General features: G+C 40.5%; 1 protein-coding gene across 2 annotated transcripts in view; it reads right to left on the bottom strand.

The window, feature by feature from the left end:
- Window positions 1–7,083, bottom strand: part of lepr (leptin receptor) — a 32,799-nt gene extending 25,716 nt beyond the window's left edge. For both annotated transcript variants that reach the window (XM_086115435.1, XM_086115436.1), the window contains exons 1-5: window positions 6,945–7,083; window positions 5,278–5,330; window positions 4,103–4,155; window positions 3,144–3,368; window positions 593–722 (exon numbers count right to left, since the gene is read on the bottom strand). In XM_086115435.1, the coding sequence (XP_085971561.1) occupies window positions 593–722; window positions 3,144–3,368; window positions 4,103–4,155; window positions 5,278–5,279 (410 nt within the window). In that variant the 5' untranslated portion in view covers window positions 5,280–5,330; window positions 6,945–7,083. The remainder of the gene's footprint in view (window positions 1–592; window positions 723–3,143; window positions 3,369–4,102; window positions 4,156–5,277; window positions 5,331–6,944) is intronic.
- Between the last annotated feature and the right edge of the window lie 20,425 nt (window positions 7,084–27,508).

Below are 27,508 nucleotides of genomic sequence, written 5' to 3'. Positions count from 1 at the left end.
GAATGCTGTTGTTAAAAATTAACAGTCCGTGAATCTTTGTTATTGGATTACATTTTTGTTTCTCCAAGCTATTTTATTTTTCCTCATTTAAATTCAAGCTTTCCATATCCTTGAGAAGTGAAATATAATTGCACATTAAAAGGATGTACTTTTATTATTTTTGCTCTTATGTCATTAGAGCTAAGATCGGTCCTAAAAAAATCGAGCCCGACCCGAACCGGCCCGAGGGTATTTAAGCCCGACCCGGCCTGAGCCCGATCACTTAGCTTGATTTGCAGGCCCGAGCTCGAAGCAAACCCGACATTTCACATTTTATTTGTGAGGACTCGGGAGGAGGAGGGGTGATTTCTGATAACAAAGCCTGTCTTTTGGAACGAAATCTAAGTTAAACAAGACTGGATAAACATTTACATCTTTTATATTTCTGTTTCTGAAGAGTTTACATTAACCGACAATTTTCTATCATTGACAGATTTTTTTTTAAGAGTGGACTGGGAAAGGCCGTCCGTCATCTTGACGGGTTGAAAATTGGGCCGTAAACCACCGCAGCAGTAAGTCCTTAAGAATCTAGGAATAAAACAAGAGCACTCACATCAAGCGCTGTAGGCTAACTGCCACAACAGCAGAGTTCAGCCTGGCTGAAGGAAGTCTGGGAACTCCCAAATCACACGTCAAAGTTTTCCAGTTTTCCTCAATCCTGCACAGGATGTTCAAACAGGTGCCTGTCAAGACATTGACAATACATTCTCATGAGATTGAAACTTACAAAGCAGCAACAATTAAGCGCTACTTCCTATTTAGGACTTTCAGAACCTCGGTCATTTGGAAATTCCAAAATTGAGGGCTATTTGAATGAGGTCATGAAGAATCAATATATTGATACACATTTACTGCCAATTCTTGATCATTTAATGAACGTGTCTGCATACTATGATTGATTTATTTTATTGAGCATATAAACACTTTACAAGATACAATAAAAATTGGAAGAAAAAGACCAATCATCAATACTTGTCAGAGTTCAACTCAGTTCACATATTTCTAGGGAGGAGGAAGAAGTACAAAACTTATCTAGTCCTACCCATTGTTCTCTATATATTTCCCGTATCAAATTGTAACACTTGTAAATAATTTATATTGAAAAAGGACACCGGCGTGGAACAGAAACAAACAAAACAAAACACGCTTCTTCTTGACACAAGTATAAGTGAGGCTTGTGAACACATTCAGCTGTATTAGATATCCTGGAGCAACATGTGGCAAAAATTTTGTCGACGAGATTATTTTAAAAAATAGAATAAAAATGAAAATAAAAAGAGAGAGACTAATAATTAGATACAGATGTGGTGAACACACAGAAAATTTTGCAAAAATATTATTTCAAACCAGTTTGTTTAGAGACATGAATACAATCATCAATGATTATTATAATTATTTATATGTTTTTTCACATCAAATGTGAGTAAATTGTCATTTTCATACATGGATACAATTTGTGCACATACTAGGATGTTAGCCAGTTTACACATAAGCTGAGTTGTGAAACCAATTTCATTGACAGCCATGTAAGAATCGGTATGAAAATCATCTCCGTCTGCCAAGCATGGAAAAACACAAAAAATGTGTCTCCAGTAGAAACTTTTCTTGGGTGCTAAAGATAGCTAAGGCCTGACATGTGCTGACATGTTACCTTCCCTGTCAGAAGATGAAAGGTGATAAGCAGATTGATGTGCGTTTCACAGCAAACCAGTCGTCTACCCTACATTGTCAGCCTCACGCATCATCATCTGTACCACCACACTGGTAATATCCCATGATTAATATGTGTATTTTATGAAGATAATGCCGACAATCATATAGGTAAACAATTATGACAATATTTCTTCATCATTTCCCCAAATTGAAGCGGTTAAAGACACTTAGTATTCTGTCTCATACAATAAAGGTGAAGGCTTGATCTCATCATAGCGATGTATTGGATCACAGCACAAGAGTCGCGGTCAGCCACCTCAACCACATGCTGCAGGGAATGCCAGATAAAAAGCCAATAAAGTGTAATGAGCCCGTGGGAGTGATCTTTCCGGGGACAAGCGATGCATGGGTAGCAGGCTCAGCCGTGAAGTGGATGATGAGCAGGAGTTGCATCATCACCCCTTTGGATTGGTCTATCAAAAGCTTCTTTTTACTTAACAGTCACCGCTATGGTCCTTCATTCAGTGATTGCTGTTTGCCCTTAACTGAGTTAGTCAACATGCAGCACACTCAAAAAAAAAAAGGGGGAAAACACTTTTTATCTTTCCGAAAGGGATACTGTCCATACAGCAAAATCTCAATGTTTTGTCTTTAGACCTCACACAGCCAAGACCATTATCTGTGCAACAAAAAGAATGGCTCTCTGTGGTTTTTAAATTCAACTCGAAAAACAAAATGAACTGGGCACAACGTGGATATCAATTCAAATGTATTCATAACTTGGGTTGTGGTTTTGTTTCATTGCATGAAAACAATGTGTGTCAGGGAAGGCTAAGTGGTGGCCTAACCGCACTCTGAGTGGTCCCTTAATTTTTTTTTTCTGATCCCCTTAATCATCCAAAAAATGCAGCTAAACATTCGCTGTATGTTTTCCATGAAAAAAGGGGGTAAATGGAGAAAACATTCCCAGAAAAACTGGGACAAACGAAAATATTTCCGAGTATTGAAAAAACCCCTGCAAATATGCTAATTTGTTGTTGCCGAACTTAAAATATGCATCAAATGTAATTTTAAGTTGTAATATAACCATTCACCACTAGATGGAAGACGTAGCTTTGTTATATTAGTTTATGTATATTTTTTTGCGGTTTTGAATTGATAATCCGGACAAACATAGTACCTCAGGAATATAAATATTTTGATGGAGTTGATTTTTGTGAGAAAAAAAAATTCACTTTTTTGAGGGGGTGAAATTTTTCTGCATAAGAAGTTGATTTTGCATAATCCTTCTATACTGTAACTACGAAACAATTAGCAACATTCATAAAATAAACAATGTACGGACAGCTAAAGAAAAATGATTTAACATCCTACAAAATGTAGCAGAATGATCCAGAAATGTGTGGAATTACATTTGTACAAATATGAATAATTATCAAAAGGTATTTTACCGCCAGAGGCTTTGTTAAGACTTGATCCAGTTGAAATGCTCCTCAAGTAGCAGTCAGGGTGTTGTGAGAGCTTTGATCCAGAACGGATTCTCTCGGGTGTCGGCGTGCTGCTCCCCTCCCCCTCCTGCGCTGAAGTTGAGTCATAGCACACTTGGTCCTGCCACGGCAAGTCCAGCACACCTGAAAGGAGTCCTGCTCTTTCCTCAGCCTTCAAGCACAGAGTTCCTAGTGACGGGAGAGGCGGAGGGGTTAACAGTGGTTCTCCTGTCCCTTCATTTTGACAGCATTTGTTCAATCCAAGTCTTTTATGAAGTGCAAAAAGTGTCATGACTACGACATGACATGTGACAGGAGGCATGTATAGCATCGGGGTGTACCTGACAAATGATTCTGCTCAGAGCGCAACTGACTCACTTTGTTATTTTTCCTCCCGCCCCACTTAAGCAAAACCGTGTCTTCTCTCACAATCCATCAAGTGTGTCAGAAATGGAATGAGTGTTTAAGATTATTGCGGGACTTCACACAACATGCCCAGTGTTACCTCATCACATACCAATTGAACTGAAAGGTCACTTTTAAAGATTAAAGTGAAAGTTCCCAAAGTTTATTTTGCTTTTGGTTTTTACTCTTGACTTCAATTACTTTTTGTGTCATTTTTGAATGAGCAGCAAAACCTTCTTTTACAAATTGGGGGTGATGTTTTGAGGGATTGTATTTGATCTGCAAAACCAAATTTCAATGAAAACAAAGAAAAATAGAATACAATGATTTGCGAATCATTTTCAGCCCATATTCACTTCAATACAATACAAAGAACAGATATTTCATGTCCAAAACGATTACCTTTACTGGGTTGTTTTCATCTATATACTCATTTTGAATATGAGGCGAGATTAAAATATTGATAGCAACGTTGTATCCTGAAGATTTAAGAGCTCACAGTATGAGGTAAAACTCACCAGTGAGTATCAGCAAAACAAGGATGAGGACAGACAACATTGCTGATTGAGCCCTGTGGAGAGACACAGAACAGATATGTGAGGAAAAAAGAAACGCTTCATTTTGCGGTCGCCAAGTTTATTAATTTAGCAGGTGTTAAGCATAAAGTACACGATCAAGAGGACAGCCATATTTAACTCTACAGATGAACTCTATGAACTGATGGGACACATGCAAACCGGAATTTTAAATAGGTTTCAAAAGCTGTTCCATCACTAGTGCGTATGCATGCTTGCGCTAGCTGAGCAGCGAGCAAGATGACTGACAGGAGAGAATGCCGATGACAAGCATAATACAATGCAATGTTTAACTCTGACTGGCATTGGAGAGCGTTTGCTTCCTTACGAGAGGCTCCAAAGGAGAGGCTCTCATTCTAAAAGCGATTAAGATTAAGATATCCTTTATTTGTCTCACACTGGGGACATTTACATTATTAGATTATTATTAGATTAAGAGCACACACCGTGTTGGATCAGCGGTGTGACGGCGGACGTTAGAAAACAAATATTACAATTCGGTGTGTTACAAATAAAACAAAAACTGAGAGACACTGAAACAATTTTTTTTCCACCACACAAACCACACCACAAAATAGGTAGAGCATGAAAACGTTGACTCAAACTGCTTGTTGTCATGCACATTTGAGCCATGTTTGATCAAGTAAATAAGCTCACAGCTGATCCTGTGATGGACCAGAAATTTATCGCAATCTTATAATAGACCAGCCCTACTCTTGGGTCTGCATTTTGACCAGAGAAAACCCAATCGGAAGGGGATCATTACTTGATCAAAACAACCATTCAAATATTTATATTGCCTTTTAGTTTTCTTATAATGAAGAAGTTTATAATTACTAAACCTGATATTAATGCACTAATTAAGTATATAATTCCTGCTTTATTGTTCTATATCCTTATCAGGTTGTGTTGAGTCAATTGCTTTAGTCTTGTTTTCACAGACCGATGTTATCAGGTACTAATTTCCACACCCTTCTCCCTTGTCCCACTCATGATGTCAGATGCTGTTTTAAAGCCACCCTCTGTCGGCAGTTTGCACAGTCATGCTTTCACACCGAATGAGTTCATTTCCACAGTAAAACTCTCACTGATGGTGATGACTACGTGTCGCTACTTACATTGCTGTATTCAAAGCGTGGGCATGGCTTTGATGGACTTGTTCTCGCTTTTACTGCATGAACAAGAAAAAGGGATTTGAGATTCTTTCATCTCTGTTGTAAAAATAAACAAAGAAACAAAAACACAGTTTTCACCTCAAAGGTCATCAACATGAACATGGACCGCTTTGAGAAAATAACAAGCAACAATTCGATAAGAACATTTTGGAGGAAACTCAATGTCAATTCAAAATTATTTGCATTAATTGAGCAGGAAAAAAAGCAGGAGGGCATATGACTTCACACCAAATGGTAAGCACACATGTCGATCAATTCAGATAAACGCTCGACTTGAGCCAAAATGGAAAACATCCCCCAAAAACATGTGAAGTGTGGTCAGTGCATGTGAGTACTGTATTTGTGAATGTGTTAAAGTTGAAGACACACAACAGAGGCCGCTTTGGTAACAGAAGTGGCAGCCATTTCAGTACAAATTACCATAGCACAATGGCATCAGTTATGCTCAACACAAGTTTCCTTTGGGGAATTTCGCATTCTCCAGATGTCCCAAAAAGAATGTTATGAAGAGTCACACGGCGGCAATTTCTGCAATTACTTTTCCAAGAGACGTGGTGAAGTGACATGGCTTGAGATGACTACTGCGGCTGAGTGGCTAATTGCTAAAAAGTGCAAATCTGATTCAAATTTCGGTTATGCAATACTAACATTTTAATGTGCATATGTAACGGTAGCTATTACTACAGTCATCGACGACACAGTAGAAAAAACTAAGCTCTCAAACATCTACTTTTGACAGCATTGTATATCAGCAGAAAGACAACAAAGGATACGCAATATTGTCTCATGCAAATATTGTTGCATTTATGCGTTCTGCACCCACTCATCCATTTTTGATACCACTTGTTACCTTTTAGGGTTGGTGGAATCCACTCTGGATTAGTCGACAGTCAGTCAAAGGGTGCATAAAAAGACAGACAAACGTTCACTACTGCAATCAAATGCAGCTGAGGACTGAAAGGACCTGCTTCACAATAGGTCCCTCTACTTTTTAATCATACACATCTGTGAATATAATCTTCTTTGGAAACTACGTTATTACATTAGGCACAAGTGAGCCATTTGTGCCTTGTGTATTTTCCACATGTAAAGTAAGAACATGGTTCCTGTCTGAAGGCTTTTTGCCAACTACCCATGGTCTGACTCACCGTGCCCTGCCAGTGGGAAAATGCTGCTTGGTGCAAACAGGGGAATGGTTTCTCTACATGTACTGTATTGTCACTATCAGTACCCCTCTTCATGATGGTTATGACCATCACCAACAAAATATGTCCGACAAAAAATTTCAATTAAATGAGAACAGCAATTAACTCCCAAGGCGGGCCAACTACGTAAAATCTATCAGGAAAGTGCATTTAGTAGTAGTAGTAGTTGTATTACAAGAACTGATCAGACAGTTTTAGATTTATGAAGACTACAAATCACATGCTTACTCTTTGTCTCTCACGTTAGTAAAGACATACCAAAAAAAGATCAATGAAAATTCACAAAAAGTGGAAGCCAAATTAAAGTGTCAGTGGGACAGAGAGCAGAGGAAAGGAATTTCAACCACCGTGTGACAATAAAGAGCGCAACAAAACAAAGTCGCAGTAATAACAATTTGTTCTTACATCAGCAGGTTGCTCTCCTGGTCTTGTTCGGTTTGTTCGCCTCAAGTTTTAAATCCTCACTAAAAGCGTGAAAACAACTGGAGCTTAGTGTTAACGGTTGCTAACCTGTTAATACTTCACCACTCGCGCCCTCGTCTCGATTGGTAGCAGACCTGAGTGAAGCAGTCCAGCTGAAGGGAAGCGGTATAGTGACGTCACACAATATGGGTGGATCCCACGGAGAGAGATTAAGGTAACCTCGGAAATTCGCCTTTTTAACGGGAAACGTCTCAAATCTGCTTCAGACGTTAAATTTCTGGTATGATTTTTTTTAATTATGTATTTGTTGTGTTTTACAGCTGCATAACCTACTCACATGTTTACTATATGCATGAAGTTTCCACAGCTACGTTGCCAGAGGTGACAAAAAATACTGTTCTCACACTCTAGTTAAGTAGGCTACAGATATTGGTGTTCAAATAACAAAGATGAATAAAAACTAAAAGCAAAAAAAGTAATGATTCTGAAAGCAAAAATGGTTTATACAGTCAGTTGTGTACAATGCCCATTTTGAAAGCTTGGCACACAAACAAAAATATTTGCATACAAAATAGTTCCCCTCTTTCAATATCTTGTATTGTGTATTGCTCTACAGAGAAAAAAAATCTCTGGAAATGCTCCCACACAGCTTGCTCATGAACACGCCAACAACAACAAAAACTTAATAAAAACATAGCAACAACATGCAGTTTTTAAGATGGCACAAGACAAAACACATTTGCCAGGAATCATTATTGTAGATAATATCATCAAACAATTTTCTTATATAAGGGCATGGATGAGTATTGTGTTGTTCTCTGTTGTATCGTTATCATGAATACTTATGTTCCTCCGTGTCACTACTGTCCCGAAGATTTCATTCAGTCTATCAATCAATATCCCAACCTCAGTTGACTTTTCCTCTCTCCATTTATGTATTTCTTGTTCACATTATGCATGCAGTTATCAACTGCGGAGGTTGGAAATAAATTCTCCCCAAGCCCGCACTCCAAAATCATGCATGCACTTTAGGTTCATTGAAGAAATTTTCTTTCTGAGTCAGTGCGTGTATGGTTCTTTCTCTCCAGTACAGGTGCAGTGCAATTGGCTGGGTACCAATCTAGGGTTCACAGAGCACAGTATCTTGGCCAAAGTAAGCGTGGAGAGGCTATAACTCACCTATGACCCTAATGAGCACAATCTCTATTGAAAATGGATGATTCAATTACAATGGCGACAATAAAATAATCTTTATTCGCCCAACATGGGGTAAATTTGCAATCAGTTTACTTAACTATTCAATTGAAGTAGTGGTGAATATGGGAAAATGATGTCATGGCCATGGTAAACAGTACTGTGAGTGATGAAATCCTGCAAAAAAAGGAGTATATTCAGTGCATGTTTTGAGTGTATTGCAGGTTAGACAAACCTCATCAAGAAGTAGATGCACTTTTTACTTCAACAACTCTTTAAATCCATATTCACATTGATCACCAGAAGGGTTGCCACTTAAAATACTACACGATCATAAAATTCTGTTGTTTTTGCCTTTTTAACACAGCAAAATAAAATGTTACTGATAGGACATTTGTGTGTGTCTACAGAAATCAAGTTTAGTCACAACTGAGTGAGCAAGTCCAATGACTGCGTTTTGACGAGGACAAAAACAGCCAATCAAAGCAAATAAATGCCAATACACGATAAATAATTCCCCTTACTGAATGCAAAATTAGATTAGATATTCTGAAGCAACACTAGAGCATCTAGCAACAGGATGGGACTGACACCGAGCTAAAGACAGCCATTAAAATAATCTCTTTTGCCATCATTTGATTGTGAAATTAATGTACCCCCTTAATGATGCTGCTCAGAGCGGTAGATTTGCATGAATGAAGCTCTTCCCTTTCTCACAGCACAGTGACACATCCTTTCTTCGTCATAAAGTTTGAATGTGATTGTTAAAAGTTGCATTTTTGACTTTGAGGCATTCTGAAAAATAGAAGTACAATGCTTGTGGGCGGCGGCACGTCCTCCTCATAGTGCAGAGGTGGAGGCTTTGATTCCAGCTCCGGCCTTCCTGTGTGGCCTTTGCATGTTCTCCCCGTGCGTGGGTTTTCCTCCCACATTCCAAAAACATGCATCGCAGGATAATGGAGTACTCTAAACTGCCCCTAGATGTGACTGTGAGTGCAAAGGGTTGTTCGTCTATGTGTGATTGGCTGTGATTGCCTGGCAACCAGTACAGGGTGTACCCCACCTACTGCCCAAAGACATCAGGGATGGGCTCCAGCACACCCGCGACCTTTGTGAGGATAAGAAAATGGTTGGAATGTTTGGATGGATGCTCGTGGGCTACACAGAGTGGACTTGCTGATTTGAAAATGTTACGGTCTGATCCATATCTTAAACTGAAGCAATGAATGCATGTGGGATCATAAGATTATTTTGTACACAATTCAATTGCTGCAGTGACTTGACGTAGATAATCTGAATACACGCTTGAACCTACGCAGATTTATAGCCTCTGACAATACTCTTTCAGTGACTTGAATGTTGTCCTTCTGTGGCGCACTAGGGTATTTTCAGAAAAAAAAAAATCACGTGGAAAAATTCTTTAAATTCTTACTTTTATTCCTCAACAGTGAATGATTTATACTATTATTAGTAACATGGACATTCCTTCCTTCCAGACAGCGTATTATTGAGGAGACATTTGAAAAGCAAAGTTAACTTCAGTGTGGCTTAATATCCACATCTGGATGGAATATTTTTTCACTCAAGCAGCTGGCTACTTTGATGAATTTAGGGAGCGGACAAACTTCCATGGGATTAAAAGCACTTCACTGTATAGTTTGTTTATTTTGCACATTTTAGGCAATTACAGAATTGGAAAGAATTTGACTCTTGACTTAAAAAGATCATGTACTTCTGTTTTGACAAAGTAAAGTGCTTCTACTTCTTAAAACCTTGCTGTATTTATATTTACCCATTCTATCGAATTTAAGTGTTTGAACATATATATATATAAAATAGCTGCTTGGAATGTGATATTCAATGACCATAGAAGAGCAGGAAAAAGCAATAAGAAGGGAAACACCCTTGAGCGGCAGCTCTCTGGGCAAGGGGATGACATCATCCACTCAAATGATATCATCCTGAGCAATCTAGGTATGACGTCATCCCTGGGCTATGCGACATTTGTGTGAAAATGATATATCAGTGTATATCATCTGATACATAAAAGCATAATCTGCATTTTAAAGAAGTTCTGGATGAAGAAGGGATTGAATGAGAAATTCATTTTGTTACATAACTGTTTAACCTGCGGGCTTTCCTTCCCAAACTCTTTTTTTCTTGGAGTTGCTGACACGCAAATCACCCATGAATATTAAAATGGAACAATTTGATAATCAATGAATGATTTGCATCAGGACATTATCCAGGTGAGGCTGTGTTGGATCTTTTAGACACTATTATCATTCTAGTTGTAATTTCGCTATTTTGATGTGTGTGTGTGTGTGTGCTTGCGTATTTTAGAGTGTGAGATTGTATTCTATATGACAGACTCTTGGATTCAATGATATTTTAAAAACATTGTCATAAAGATAGCTCAGCTCATTCAGCTTATTCCCATGTCACAGATTCACAGCAGGGTGATATCAGAGCTCAATATCATTGCCTTTACTGAGTCAAACTCAAGCGATGCAACATTATGAGATGACACTTCCCAACAGAGAACCTGTAGCATCCACTTTCACATGGAAATTAAGGCACTTTCCTTAACCACAATGCAATGTGAAGTAATATAGTAATGTTACATTTCATCTAATTTTCAACACTGTTGCTCCTGAAGAGGGTCGCGGGAGTTGGTGGATCCTATCCGAGCTGACTTCGGGCGAAAGGCGCCAGTGAGTAACAGGGCACACATAGAGGCAAACAACCATACACATCCACATTCACACCATCACTAAGTGGGAACCGATCTATTTATTTGTGTAATGCCACAGTTCAGTATGATTTTTGTATTCTACTCCTTCTAACATCTGTGTGAACATCCAAACTCCACACAGGAAGGCCAGAGCTGAAATCTAACCTCTGCACTGTGAGGTCAGCGTGCTAACCACTGGTACACCGGGCCGACCTGTCATATCATGATCATCGTATAATGCTGACAGCGTTGCAGCATGATGTCTTTTCCAGGGCGCAGCTGAATCATTACCCCTCAAAAGCTTCTCAAGCTAAAATGCAAGCTGATGTGACATTAGTCATGAGATCTGGTTAATGTAGTAGGTCTTCTAATCGATAAAGCAGACCACTTGTCAAAAAACACCAGTCAAAGAACATGATTACTGTGCTGACATCAGCCATCGTGTCAAGCGATACAAGCTATGGACTGCAAAACAATTCTGAAATATTTCGCAGCAGCATGACGCTCCTTACGTTACTCATGCTGTATAAATAAACAAGTTTCCTTTTATTGTGAAAGGTGAAAAGCTCAAAAGTATCCAATTCACAGCTAAAGTAAAGTGAAGTAATTTTCATTTCATAGAAGCTGTCTTATGCCTGGATTTTTTTTTCTGCTTCAAAAAAGTTGAAATTTGGATGCTAAGCAAAACAAGACATGTCTACTTGAGCGTCAGACCTTCCCTATGGACAAAAGTTTGAGATCTAAAAGCGACAGGCATCTCTAACAAGTGACAGCGTTCTTCCGGTGTCTTGACTCTCCTCTCCTGTATTACTTGGGATTTACTTTAGGAAAGTGTTTTAAAATACGGTATATTCAGTGCTTACAAATCTGTCATGAGACAACATTTTCCACCAGAATTAACTGAGACATTGCTCAACCGGAATGCTGCATGTGAAACCAGCATCTGCCAAAAAATGAATTCACAAGGGAAACATTGTCTGAGAAATGCAGGGAAAAAAAGAGTGAGGCAACGTCGCCTGTCAACCAGCTATGTAGCGTTCAACCACAGATCAGATTTTGGCTAGTACGCTGACCAGAAAGTACTAATTAATGTTTCCGCCCTCTTTCCTTTCCTTTTTTTTTTTTCTTTTTAAAGTTGCTAATGTTAATGTGACCGTTCTTCTCTAGGGCAAATCATCATAATTTATAACACTGCAAAGTGTGGTTTAGTGGTGAATCAGCGCACAATCATAAACCCCTAATGACACAGATACATGAAAAGATAATAGCTATAATGTGTCCTATTAGCGATAATGCTGCGGCACAAACAAGGACCTAACTGAGAGATGTTATGTCGGTCTGCAACATTTTAACAACACACATTAGGGCCAGATGTGAGTCGGTAACATCCCGTAATTAGCTAAGCTTGGGCCAAACATGCCAGCTTTGAGGTTCTTCTCAGAATCACCTGGCAAAGATAAGGAAGGATTGATCATCTTGTGTTTTTCTTTCTGCCTCATCAACTTGTGTCTCACGAAAATGTAAATGCAAAACCTGAACGGGAACGCATTGCGACGAATGACACTGTCAGCTTGTTCTTATCAAAGCAGAGACAGAAACACTCCCTGTTTGTCTAACTTGTCTCGGTCTTCAGCAATGTCATAACTTCCACACCAAGTAGACTGCAGAAAATAATTTGCATGTGGCCCTCTTATTCCACTTTCCCTGGAGAAAACAAATATGGGGGGAAAAAAGTAGCAAAGGCCTGAAGGAGGGAAAGTGCTTAGTTCTTTTGTGCCAAACAAGTGTGTCATCCAATTTGATTGTCTAAAATCCAATGAGCTTTCCCATCCGAAAGGAACAATGAGGTAACATTTAAGTGTGACAGGGGACACTGTTGTCACTTTTAACTCTTTCCAGCACAACTCTTAGTTTGGTTGTGTGTCCAAACTACAGCCCGTGTGCCATTTATGGTCCACCAACCAATTTGAAGCGGCCCACGGCATATACTTAAAATGACTTTTGACATCGCCCGCAATGCTATGAAAATATAAAAGAGAAAAAAGGATGGGAGTGGACTGCGGCAGTCGAAAGAATGGGGGGGATGTGCATCATGAGGATGACCACTTCTACTACTAATCATGAACCTTTCTCAAGACAAATAATTTTACAACTGGAATGGTAACAGAATTTCTTTTCATAACACCGTGGTTAATAAAGATACCGTAAATTCCGGGCTACAGACCGCACCTGATTAAGAGCCGCATGCTCAGATTTAGGAAGAAAAATCAAATTTGTAAATATATGCGCCGCACCGTACTATAAACTGCTGTCCAATGAGTAGGCGGGGGTTTACTTCTGCGTCCCTGCCGCCGTGGAGCGCCTCCGGGTGCGGTCCCCCGCTGAACCCCCGCAGAAAAAAAACGCAGAAAATTTCTTAAGGTGAAAATAATCTCCATATTTTTTATAAGCATGATAAATGCATTTGCACAATGAAATTACGCTGAAACACAGAATAAGAGGCCAGACAAAGAGAGATCTTGATGCGCATTTGTGTAATTACGAGGAGAAATATTGCAGCCCACTAGGCTTTAAATTGAATAATGCAAATCATATAAATGGGAAAAGATATATGGAATTATTTCTATAGTCAGCAACTTAAAAAGGATCATCGTTGGCAGCTTTAGGCCCGATGCTGCGCGGCTCATTCATACTACTCATTCAATTGATTGGTCGACTGTTGCCGGGTAACACATTTTTCCCCGCTACGGCAAAAGAGCGGAAGTTGTGATTCGTCATACAATCTCATTGGACCTCAGTGAAAGACTCATTCATTTTATTGGTCCATGTTTTTCCCGCGATGGAAAAAAAAAATTAAAAAGTGCTTCATATTACACTCTGCAGTGTTGAAAGTGTGGAAAAAAAGTAGCGTCTTGTAATCCGGAATTTACGGTAATTCAGTTTCAGAAACAAAATGTTTTCCTCCCCTTGCTACTAAGTGTCAAGGTCCAATATGTGAGCGTATCACATCAAGTTAGATCAAGTATGGTCAGATTACTTCATTTTGCTCTTGTTTTGTTTCTGAATGTGGAGATGAGGATCTATTCTGGTGACATAGCAGTTTTTCCAAAATAATTTTGTAAACGATGCGTAATTGCTTGCTTCATTCGTTTTATCATGTTAAAAAAAATACCAAGTGGCCCCTACATTTTCTACTTTTCTGGATACGGTGCTCCAAGGAACATTCGGGCATGCTTGCTTTATACGAGTAAAATGCTTGGAAATTCAATGTCTTGCGATTTTACACAGTCATCTTATTCAGCCATTGACACAATGATTAATGAAAGGAAATTAAGAGCTCATCCATACACTAATGACACAGGACCGAGAGCGAATGGGCACTCATTATGTTGCTCAGGGATACTTGAACCAAGCTACGGGTGGAATCGATGTGACAATCTGGAGGCTGAAAGATCACCAGTCGAGCACCCGAGCCAGGGTGGCCCTGCCCAATTTGACTTAAATCAGAATTTGAAAACATGGTGTTTTGCCCAGAATACCGGACTGCGGAACAGTATTATACTATATATGTTGCAATATGTGCAATACGCATACAGTGTATGTTTGGTGTGTGTACAAATCCACATGCAGTTGCAGAGTCAGCCCTTATCGTTCTCTTGCCAACCCCACATCTTGGTCAACATTTTTGATACCTATGACTTTTCTGACATTTTTGCATGGATACAGGACTGTTAGACCCCTTGATTCTGTGCCGCAATTCATTTTGTCATGTTCTGTGTGTTTTGATTGTGTTTCAGCTCCAGCTGGAGTCAGGGGCGTTTCCCTCCAGCAGGCGCACCTGTTCCGCATCTCCCCATCAAGCCTTGCCAAGTAGTTAAGGACTGCCAAGCTGCCTTGTCTCTTGTTGGATTATTGACCTTGCTCGCCGTAGTTGCTTCAAGCGTTGTTTTCAAGACCTCTCGATACGCCGCATAGTTGCTCTCGTTTTTTTTTCTTATTGCTCTTGATCTTTGGCTTTGCATTATTGGCTTTTTGACATTTCGTTTGTTTATTCTAGTACCTTGCCTTTTGCAAGCACTTTTGTTGATGCATCCTGGCTCTTTATGACCAGCAATTACTGTTTGCACTTTGTCAGTGCGTTTTTCTGTAAATAGCTATTTTAGTTATCGCACTTTGTCTGAGCCTGCATATCTGGAATCCATCAACATTATCCGGTTCGCTCCAGAACCTGACACATTTAGACTGCATCTTGAAAGAATTAATTATTATTGATCTGAATGCAAACTTTAAAATAATCGATTTTTCAGTAAAGAACATTTAATTCTTATAGTCAATACCAACCCAAATCAATACTTTTACACTGTAGCAAACAAACAACATGATCGAGAAGCCATTGTGTATGTATATGATCCACTGTCACGGTTTCAGGAAATAAAATGCACACAAATGCCCAACGCACTGATAATAGAAGCAAAGTAAAAAGCAAAGTTTAGAATTATGAAGAATTAAGATATTTTTGTGTCCTTGGGCTTTGTAGATTTGAATGAATGAGCCATCAATCGTTCTTAAGTTCAATGGTTTCTTAAACAATGACTTCTCGGTTACACAGGACTTTACAAAAATGAAAATGATTTGTGCGTGCACATATGGCTACTCCTTAATGAGGCGTTGTGTCACTCTGGCCACCCCACTGAAAAAAATTTGGTTATGCCCCTGTCCACACGTGTGAAAAGATGGTCCCAGAGACAGACAGGTACAATGACATTTTCTGTTATTTCGTATGCTGCAGGAAAATCTATCCTTCACAAACAAACACAACGCGTGTTTTCTGACACTTTGCAGTCAAAATATATGTATATGGCCATTGCTTCTTTATTTATCTGCCGCGCACTGGCAGTGCTGCCCTTTGTTTTTTTGGCATGTTTTAACATCTTATATACTGTAGTTGAAAAGTTGACTGAAAGGCCAGTTAATAGCTGATGTCTTAATCCTCTTTTAGAATTGTGAGCAAGTCCAATTTGTTTCATACTAAATGACCTTTTCCACGCTCCCCTTCTCATCAACTTGAGAATTGTCATCACTCAAGTACATATTATTTTAACAAAGTCCATAAACTGCTGATAAACTTCTTGTGTGAATTGACTGCCTGCTGTTCTCCTCCTACGCCAAGTCACGTCTTGTTGAGTCCCCCCCCCCCCCCCGCCCTCCATTCACCACCTTTTCATGCTCACCCATGCTTATCTGCCTGGCAGTATGGAAGAATATGTGGGCATTTCTGTCTTTGAGTCATACCTCTGTGACATTTTAGCAAATTAAGGTTGTCAAGCCAGCTAGTCAAGCAAATGATCAGTTTCCACTTTCAGGCCAAGTATTACAAATATGCTAATTATGCATCTTAAATAATAATTAGTAATGTTTCAGAGGAAACCGCCGGATGTCATGTTTTTTTTTCTTTTGTCATCAATATTCAAATTTGATTCAGGATTCAAAAGACCTCAATACAAAATGGAATATATCAGGAAAGAGGACTTGAATGGCAGAACAGTACATCCCTACCAAATCTTGTTGTTTTTCATCCAGCTTCAAATTTCTTACATTAATGCACCTTGACATTTCAAAGGTCCTGCTATCACAATCATCGCGTGTGTGCATGTGTGTGCGTGTGTGTGTGTGTGTGTTAGTCTCTTTGAACAGACTAACATACACACACACGCACACACACACACACACACACACATTTAGTACTTTATGAGGGTAGCTCTCTGTGGGTTTTTGCGTTTTTGTCTGTCTGTCCTTTCATTCGTCTGTCTGGTCATCCATCTATCCCTGAGCTTGTGGTTTACTGGATGGCTAATAAGGAATCTTGACAAAGAGTCCTCCGCATTAAAATAAATTGATGTGATCACTTGAAGCTCATGTTTATCTTGAACCTTAAAGGTCTATTGCAGCCAACGGCACCGTTGCAGAAGCCCTTCGTTACCATAGATACGTCTGGCTATGCGTTGCACAACAACAGCTAAAATAACCCAAATGGTCGAATGGGTAAATTGGCCGTTAGCTGTGACATATATTAAAAAACAAGAGTCTCCTCAAAGACAATGCCAGGCTGTCGGCTTGAATCGGCTTGCACAGCTTGAGCTCAAGGCTCCTTTCAAATGTTTGTATTCAAACTTACCTTACTTCTGACTGGGTGAACACACAGAAGCATACTGACTGTGCAGAAAGGCAGTCATTTTTACTTGGGTGTAATTCACCCCAACGATCGTCTTTGGAAAAGTCAGAAATCTAACAGAACAGAACAGAAATATTTTCAGATAAAGTGAGATAAAAGATTGACTCTACTTGGTTGTCCAATTCACACTTGATGCTTGGCCAGATATTGCAGAGGCCCAGCTAAAAGTCAATGTTTCAAACCACTCGAAACACATTGAACATCATTTGGCAAGCAGAAGAAAATGAACCACCTTGAAAGAAGAACTAATGTACAAGCTAAAGGCAAAGCTTATTGTTTTGTACCATCACTTTATGAAACAAAGAATGACTCAAATCACAACAATTAGCCCTGACACAAGAACAATTTCAATGCGTCATAAAAATGCCTTGAGACCAAATTTTACTTCGAAAGAACAAAGCCAATCATCAGATGCAAATCAAGAGGGAGAGTGGGAGTTTTGACAGTTCAACAGAAAAACAGAAAAGGTTCGTTTCACAGGGTTTTTTTCCAAGGAAAACTGGCAACTTTGACCGCAACTTAGCTATTGATTAAAAGTAAAGTTAGTCAGAGTGTATACTGTGTAGGCTGTGTTGTATCAAGACATTATCTTAAAAAAATGACTCACCTGTTGCCTTGAGTCTTGACTTGTCTAGAATCAGAACTAGAAATACAAAGTTGGCCATCCAATCAAAGTCCTGACCGAGCCAGCACTGTCACCAGCATTGTGAGTCCAATGAACTGGAAGCTCTATGCAGAGAGTGTGTCTCTGAGGACACTGAGCTATTTCTGATCCACGGTGTTATAATACACACATACACACGCACACACACACACAGACACACACACATGCTTAGGGCAAGAGGTGCGTGAGTTCATTTGCACTAGTTGTTGCATAGAGTGTAGTTGGCAGACCACTATTTTTGTATGCATGTACACAAAGTGGATGTCATGACAGCTGTGCGCACGAAAGGATTCCAGAGACAGACAACAGCTTACTGCAAAGTCCACCTTTTGTGTCAGTCGCCTGTTTCAATGATACCCCCAAGAGAGGGTTCTTCCGAGTCACTGTGCGTATAATTGGACCACTAAATCTGATGAATATATAAGCTGCCCTCTGATGTTGCAGGAGGAGGTGCCTTTGACTTGTAATGCCTCGCCATTTGACAGCAGTTCCTCACCCCCGACCGATGCAGAGCAGTGCAAAGTGTGGAATCTAACCCAGCTGCCAATGGAAAGTGTAATCTCACGATCGCGGCAACATTGTTGCCCGTGAGGCACTGTTGGAACAAAACAGTGATGATTTCGCATTCGCTTGCATTTATCCATGGTTAACAGGGGAAACATCATTGTTTCGAGCGTCACCCCTTCTTTATAGCTGTCATTCTAATTCAAGTAGTGATCTCCAGGCCTGTCCTCTGCAGTACACTCACACGTGTCAACAAGAGAATGGATCCCACAAAGTCAACTAGTCCTATTGTGTGTGTGTGTGTGGGGGGGGGGGGCTGAAAAGAAGCGGAAATGTTTTGGGATTGATTCGATGATTTTGCATGGCAAAGATGCATTTAGCAATTAGCTTACTTGCAATTGATCTGATTATTCTTCATAACATTCTGGAGGGTGTGCAAATTGAAAGTATAAAAATCCATGTGGCCAGACGGGCATTTATTTGAGAACATTTACATGGATGTACAGCCTTCACTGCAGAGATTTTGCATTTTGATTCATTCATTTTGATTTTATTTCATGAATGTACTACCTTTATCATGGATTACAAATTTGCCTTAGTAAAAATGTTGAAATATGTCAGATTTACATAATATACAGACTACAGCTCACAGTGAAAGGAGGAGTCCCGAATGTAAACATGGGGGTGGCTCTAGTCCAGGCATGTCAAAATCATTCATGTCATGAGCAGCATCGTAGTAATGTTTTTTCTTGGAGGACCCGTATGACTGGGAATCCATATAAAGGTGTGCCTCATATGATCACATATACACAACCAATTGATGAATAACTAGCCTTAAAATCATAAGCCAGTAGAGACATTTTCGATCAACTATTTTTCAGTTATTTTAAGGGAAATATGTACCGTAACCAAAATTGCTTGCACTATTAAAAGTAAGGACAATTTGCAATATTGGTATTTTAGCAAGAAACATAAAGTGGGCGCACATGATATTTGCCGTTGTGGGCCATACAAAATGAGGTGGCGGACCAAATCAATATTCCAATTTTCTGAGATCGTGATTTTTTTTTTTAAATTACTGTCAGATATAATCATCAATTCAAATGAATGAACACTTGTAATGTATCATTGTGTGTGGAATGAATGTATGCATTACACCAGTTTCACTTTTTGAATAGTGTAGGTGCCAATTGGTGGATTTTTGTGGCGTCTTCCATATGCCGTGTAGTCTTGATACGTTGAATTGGCATATTCCATCACCTAGTTGAAATAATTGTCATTATTATTTAACGCATATGTTTGATTCCATTTTTTAAAATATACTGGAGTATGTTAGAATATCTATTTGATGGAACTATTTGTTATGATGTCACGTGACTGGCAACAGTGCGGAGAAGAAGGAGTGAGCTGGACATGAGCGACAGATGAGGTCAGCTCAAGCCAGAAGCGATATCATTTTTTCACGAAATAAACAAATTATGCTGAAACAGGTACAAAGAGACCCCTTTTTTTTGTATAACTTGTTCTTTAATAAATAGAAAACACCAAGAAGTCCCTGCGTGGGTTTTCTCCGGGTGCTCCGGTTTCCTCCCACATTCCAAAAACATGCATGGCAGGCTGATTGGACGCTCTAAATTGTCCCTAGGTGTGAGTGTGGGCGTGGATGGTTGTTCGTCTCTGTGTGCCCTGTGATTGGCTGGCAACTGATTCAGGGTGTCCCCCGCCTACTGCCCGGAGACGGCTGGGATAGGCTCCAGCACCCCCTGCGACCCTGGTGAGGATCAAGCGGTTCGGAAAATGGATGGATGGACACCAAGAAGTCCTTGTCCTGTTGTTTGCATTCAAGACTCGTCGTTACGCTGGCCTCAAAGGCATTTTTTCTTCGCTGAATAACACCGCCAAAAAGTAATACTGAAAAAAAATTTACTTTTTCATGGAATTCCCATTTTTTGATGGGCACCTGTATACTGTCTCTAACTGACATCCCTCCAAATATCCATCTGTCATTGTTCCTCAAACAAGGACCTTGCAACTATTTGAACATTATCATTGGCTGCCTTTCCAGCAGCTCCTATATTTTGTTCTTCTACTTCTTCCTTTCATAACTTTGCTGCTGTGAATTGGGAATTTCTCCATTGCGAGACTAATAAAGGTTTTCTTATGTTATCTTATCTTATTTTCAACTGCTTCAAACAACAAAGAGTATGCAGAAAAGTGGTTGAGATTGAATGACTGTGTCTTATGTGTTGTGTTGTTTCATTTTGTTATTATGTTATTATGACTTCAAGATGGCGCCGCGAGAGTGGCAGCCTTTACAACAGCTCCTATACTTTTCGTTCTTGCACTTTCTTCCTTTCATAACTTTGCTGCTGTGAATTGGGAATTTCTCCATTGTGAGACGAATCAAGGTTGTCTTATTCTTATTCTTATTATTCAGTGTTAGTTCACCAAATCATGTTTATATTCAGGGCTGTGGTCTAAGAAAATTCATATTTTGAAGAATGCTGTAGTCAAGCTACTTGAATCATGTATCATTAGGGGTGTTAATGATAGATTTACAGGTCACAAGCACTACACTCAAATCAAGTATCACTTGAGTCCTTAAAAGCACATTCATTCAGATCTTTGAATTGAAAACATTTTAAAGGACTTGTAAGGATTACTCTTAAAGCTCTATTGTTATTTTCCATCTCAGCTGCAGCCATTTCCTAACCACAAGAAATGGAACGCCTCGGGAAACCTATTTTTAAACTGCCAGTAACCTTCTGCTGACCACCGCACAGTTAACAAGCATGGCACTTTCCAAAGCCAAATAGTTTGTAACGTACAGTCCATCAACTACTCTTTAACGTTCAAGGAATCCTGCAGTTATGGCATGCGTAACAATAATATTCATGCACTCGAATACACACCCACACACACACACACACACGCGCGCGCGCGCACGCACACACACACACACACACAAAACAGCTCTAGAGGGGTGACCAGTGATTTATGATTAATGATTTAGTGTCAAAAAGGAGAATAATGTCCTGTTAGAGGAATCTATGAGCAAAATTGTATCATGTTTAAAGTTTCATCTTAATTTGGGCACATCGAAACGTTTGGGTGCATATCCAGCACCCCCCAAATGCCTGTGCATAAAGGCTACCTGGCCGGAGGGCTGTTGAAGTCCACAATTAGCACGTCAATGCAGGTGGGCGATCACGGGGGAGAGGGCGAAACTCGGTACGAGTTGAGAACACCCGTCGCGCCCAGACGACATTGACTATCCGCAAAGTCTACAACATGCTAATTCGATGTAGACCAGCCAGAAAAGGTGCCAATGTACTGGTGGTTCAAGTTTGAAAAACAGGTAACCAATCACTACCGAGGAGCCGGACCGGGGGTGCGGCATGCAAATATCGGGGGCAGTGTTTTTCTTGTATTTTGCATATGTTACAATAAAAGTCTGAACTGGCGGGAAGGGAGCTGGAGTGTGATTGCGGAGCAACTAACCGTCGTTCGCTCTCAGAGATCCGCTTCCGCCGATATTGAAGACAATTTTCCTGTGTGCCGAGTCATTTCTTTAACTTTGTCCGAGAAAATCTCTGACATGTCCATAACATCAAAGTGGATAGAAATTTGTTGCTCAATCCAGACAAAGGGGGCTTTACACTCATGACCAGTGCACGTCTGGCTCAAAGCACGGTCTACAGGTGCGCATGGGTGGGCTAAACCAAGTGCTGGTATTTTTGCAGAGACACAGAGCTTGGCTTAGCACAATTAGAAACGTACAATTTGAGACATTGTGGGTGTGAACAGAGCAGACTTGCTTCAACAGCCAATCAGATTGGCTCCTCTCATGCCCTTTAAAGTCGGCGCGCCAGAGGTGCAAAGTCCTTGACATGGCAGAACCAGAAACTGATTCGCTGGAGTCGATGCAGGGGTTTTGAGGAGCACAAAGTACGTTTGTGAGGAACTGCGAGCAGACCCCCACCACGGGCGGAAGATGTAAAGTTGGCCAGGGCGATCCCAATGAATTACTGCTGTGAAATGGGTACTTTGAGTAAGCCTTCCAAGTATCATAAGTATTACGCATACTATATGTCTGACCCGATCAGAAGGAAGACCTGGCCTTCTGCGAACGAAATGCTGCACCATCGGTGTCCTGACATCTTTGATCATTTTGATTGCTCTCCTCACTATCCCTCCAACTACAGCTGACTGAGAGTGGGGTTCAGTGTTGTGAAGCTGGTCAGGAGTGAGTGCTGGTGCCTGAGGGATGACACACTCTCTGACTTGCTTAAATCCCAGCTGTGCTCAGGTGACATCAAAGACTTTGATCCAAGCAAAGCCGTTGACATCATGGCATGCTGACAGTTTATGCTCACACAAGCCTGAGTTTGTGTGCAAACACCAAACTCAAGGGACTGAGGATGGCTCAGATTCAGATGGGGCCTCTGAAGAAATAAGTTCAGAGCGCTTTGAAGACACTTGGTTCACTGTTTGCACTTTCTATGTATGTCTTGAGTTTCTCATGGCAACTACTCCACTGTATATATAGCGCACTTAAAAACAACCACCGCTGCATACAAAGTTCTGTACATGGAGCAAAAATCATTCATACAACAACAAACAATAAAACAATAAATGAAGACAGTAGAAGGCACAAAAACAGTAGAACTAAAAATCAAGTCTCCTACTGAGTGTAAATCCAAAGAATAAAAATGAGTTTTGAGATGAGGTTTCCAGATGGGCGGGGGGGGGGGGGGGGGGGTCTTGCCTAACGTTCAGCGGGAGACCATTCCAAAGAGAGGGACCGGCAACGGAAAAGGTTCGATCCCACTCTCAGCCTCCGCTTAGTTCTCGGTATCTCTAATAGTGTCTGTTCCAAAGACCTGAGGCACCGGGCAGGTGTGTAGGGGCAGAGGAGCTCATTACGATAATCAAATGGCACTTCTGAGCTCTTATTTTCACTGGAGAGAATTGGCTCGTGGAAATTTGGATTGGCTGGTAATTTATGAGAGTCACCAGTGACATTGTCTGCTGTTCATAAAAGTAATAAATAAAATTCTTCAGCTATTGCAGCATCATTAAAAAAAAAAAATCAAACTCCCTTTTACAGTGACTTGAACGACTTTCACTCTTGACTTCTAACATTATAAGGAGTTAGCAATCAAGTTGGTGTGTGTATGGCAATTCAACATTTGTTTGGTTTCACAGTCGTAATGGCCCTCTGAGGGAAACTGGAACAACAATGGGTCCCCCAGGTCATAACAAAAATGAGTTTGACACCCATGCTTTAAACATAGCCATATTTTAATGGCAATTGTTATAAGATCCTACTTGTGGTTTCTTAAGTACTGTACACTCCCACATGAAAGAACACAAAGGGTGTGACTTATTAATTCAACCACAACCCCTGTTGTAAAAATGATGAACAAAATGCACTTGTATTTCACTCTGTATACACCATCGCGGTACCCAAACCACTTTACAAAGGCTCACATTCACACATTCATACACCAATGGGCGGCGGCTGCCATCCAAGGTGCTGTCAGGCCTTTCGGCGTCACTGTCTTTTAGCCAAGGACACTTCAACAGTGGACAGTCAAAGCCTGGATTCAAACCAACTGGGTCATCGCCAACCCACACATGCATTTATTGTAACACATTATGCAGGACAATTGACTACCACTACTTCAAGTACTAGTACTCCTTCTATCTTTCAGCATTTAACGCTAAACCACACATACGGAGAGCACATATACACTCAGATAGCTGCAGGCCACCTGCAGAAAATACCAAACAGTAGGTGGAATATACCAAAACAAACAGCCTTTGTTTAGCTAAAGACATTATCTACAAACACCTGACCCAAGAGACAAAGGAAGACACATTGAAACATTTGAAGGGCAAAACAGAGGGCAGCTGTGTCCGAGTCAGAAAATAACTGCTGAACTGCCTAGCGACAACATAGCTATAACTGTCCACTAAGAGACAGCAAGAGTGATCCTCTTATCTGTTGGAAGCATGCCCGTATTTAAATGAGACAAGAAAGGCATATCGCTGCTGACATGCCCTCCCTTGAGGGAATGTGGGAACATCTGTTAAGCCAACTTCAGTGAATATGCTGGTCTGCCTGACAAAGAATCAACATGCTGACTCTCAACTGTTGAAAAAGGCTATTTTTCCTATTCCACGACATTCCGCGCAGAGCAATTGAGGGTCATCTAAATATTTTGTTTTCACAGGGGACTCTGATATGCTTCGTCATCATAGATCAGGGGTGTCAAACTCATTTTTGTTGCGGGCCACATTGTCATGACTGTTTCCACTCAGAGGGTCGTTATGACTGTGAATTTTGTAAAACCAGATCAATGTTTAACTCTTTCATTCCACAAGACGTACTTGTACGTCTTTTTAAAATTAGGCCCCGCCTACCATGGACGTACTTGTACGTCAGTCTTTTTTTTTTGCGTCATAGAGAGGAAGAGGGTCTGATGCAATCTGTGAATGAGAATAAGCTGTTTGCATTGTAAATCATGAAAAGAAAGCGACCAGTAGGTGGCAGTGGTGCCTCACGTGCTTGAAATGCATGCTTTTACAAACAGCTTTTTCTCAGTTTTTTGCCCAGGAATCGCTATTTTCATGAAACTCAGCCATTTTGTAATGCCGATTGCTGAAGAATGGAAAAAGATAGAAATGTTTTTTTATGCTGAAAGAAGAGAGTCCAAACTTTATTTTGGTAGGCTCCATGTTTATATAGCATTAGAACCAAATATTCTGTGGGCCTTGCAAGATCAGTCAAAATCCAGTAAAATGCTGGGATTAAGGGGTTGCTCCAGTGAAAATGGCTGGGATTGAATGAGTTAACCACCTCCACGTATTACATACACAGCGAACAACAAATTGATGAATAACTTGTTTTGAAATCAGAAGTCAAGAATAATGGCTTGTTCAAACACTGTTGTTTTGGATTGAATATGACAATTTGAAATTTTAGTTCAGACTTTAGCAAGCATCATGGGAGTTGATTTGCTTGATTTGCTTTCACAGGCCACAAAATATGATGTGGCGGGCCAGATCTAGACCCCGGGCCTTGACTTTAACACCTGTGCTATAGATTATGGATTGATTGACAAGGGACAGGAGCGAAGTTAGAATCACAATGACGGAGTGACGGACTGATGATGACAGACTGGCGGACCGGTGAAATTTACTGACGCTCCGAAAATAGCGATGACAGAAGCGCGGATAAATAATAAGAATAACAAGAATAAGAAAACCTTTATTCATCTCACAATGGAAAAATAACAACGATGGAGTGACAGACTGACAATGACATAGTTGGTCGACTTGAAATAATGACAAACGTTGTCCAACAGATTGGTGGTCCAAGCGCTGACAAATGATGGACCGGGAAAATTGACTGACGCATCCATCTCAGAAAGCAATGTTTGAAACCAGCTACAAGAGTTAGCATGTCAACATTTGCAAAAATGAATACTATATAGAGTGGACTATCTACCGAGGCATGCATGTCTGTACCAGTTCGTTTCGACTTGGATATTACGTTACAAAGCAAAGAAGAGAAAAGAAGTCGCTAATCAAATCTGCTTTCCAGAAAAAAGTGATTAGCCACAGTTCATTTGTGATTTAATAAGGGGTCAAGCACTTTTTCACACATAGCTTTGAATTTTAAAAAAGAAAGCAGTCTATGAATAAAATTGCCAATTTAGAATGGTGTTGCTGCATTTTAGATTGATCCTATTTTATGCAAAATGAAGTTGTGCTTAATGGAGTATGTTACGATGAAAAACAAAAAAGCCTGTGCAAACTGATTTTGCTCTCTCGAGAAGTGCATCAACAAAAGCACAAGGAAGGACGGGACAAGCAGAAGAAAAGAGCAGCAAGTAAGCGTGTGATTCCTTGACTGACAGCGGTATTGAAAATGGCCCCAGATTCCCTCTTGGCAATGAGATTAGGGTCCAGCTATGCCACTGTGATCGAGTCCTGCTCAACTACTCCCTTATGGGATGATTAGTGACGTTCTGCCCGACATTACAATTTAAATTTTAGACATCAACAATCTAGGTCATCAACACAAAAACAATGAACACATTTCTTATGGAAAAAAAAGTAATTTTGTGAAGGTGAGCTACATTTTAATACAAGAGGTTTCCGGATGATAGACTTGTCCTATGTCATGTGCACCTGACAACCCCATAGGGACCGGTTCAAAGGACTTAATGACCTCCACCAACGCTTGATGATTCCCCATGTTGATTCCTCTTACCTGCGATTGGCTGGCAACTGATTCAGGGTGTCCCCCGCCTACTGCCCGGAGATGGCTGGGATAGGCTCCAGCACCCCCCGCGACCCTAGTGAGGATCAAGCGGTTCGGAAAATGGATGGATGGATGGATGGATTCCTCTTACATTGGAAAAAAAGGGATGACGTTAGTGTGATGGGGTGGGGGAGGACCTTAGATGCATCTGCGGTCATCCGCAGTTTAAACTACTTGTGTGTGTGCGTGTGTGTGTGTGTGTGTGCGCCGAGGAGTGTTGGATTTAAGGATTATATTTTTGGTAAAATCTGGAAAACAAAGTGAATGACAGTATCCAACTCAAGAGACACAACAACTTGGGCTATCTTCGAAGATCTAACTCCTTCCATCACTGTAAATCACAGACACAGGAAAGCCACATTCATTTCAGAATATAGCTGGTCAAACATAAACTAAGCTTCGTGTAAATTACGCATTTAATTGATAAGACAATAAAGTGTATGTTGTATTTTGGAAGACCTAGGCCGGGGGTGGCCAACCAGTCAGAGACTGAGAGTCAATTTTTTTACTGTGTTACTGTAAAGAGCCAGGGCGGCCTGGTAGTCCAGTGGTTAGCACGTCGACTTCACAGTGCAGAGGTACCGGGTTCAATTCCGGCTCCGGCCTCCCTGTGTGGAGTTTGCATGTTCTCCCCGGGCCTGTGTGGGTTTTCTCCGGGTACTCCGGTTTCCTCCCACATTCCAAAAACATGCATGGCAGGCTGATTGATCACTCTAAATTGTCCCGAGGTGTGAGTGAGGGTGTGCATGGTTGTTCGTCTCTGTGTGCCCTGCGATTGGCTGGCTACCAATTCGGGGTGTCCCCCGCCTACTGCCCGAAGACAGCTGGGATAGGCTCCAGCACCCCCGCAACCCTAGTGAGGATGAAGCGGTTCGGAAGATGA

Source organism: Hippocampus guttulatus, chromosome 7 (genome assembly GCF_054856545.1).
Source record: "Hippocampus guttulatus isolate MCC_2025c chromosome 7, RoL_Hgut_1.0, whole genome shotgun sequence".
NCBI classification, from domain to species: Eukaryota; Metazoa; Chordata; class Actinopteri; order Syngnathiformes; family Syngnathidae; genus Hippocampus; species Hippocampus guttulatus.
This window is presented reverse-complemented; position numbering and strand designations above follow the sequence as displayed.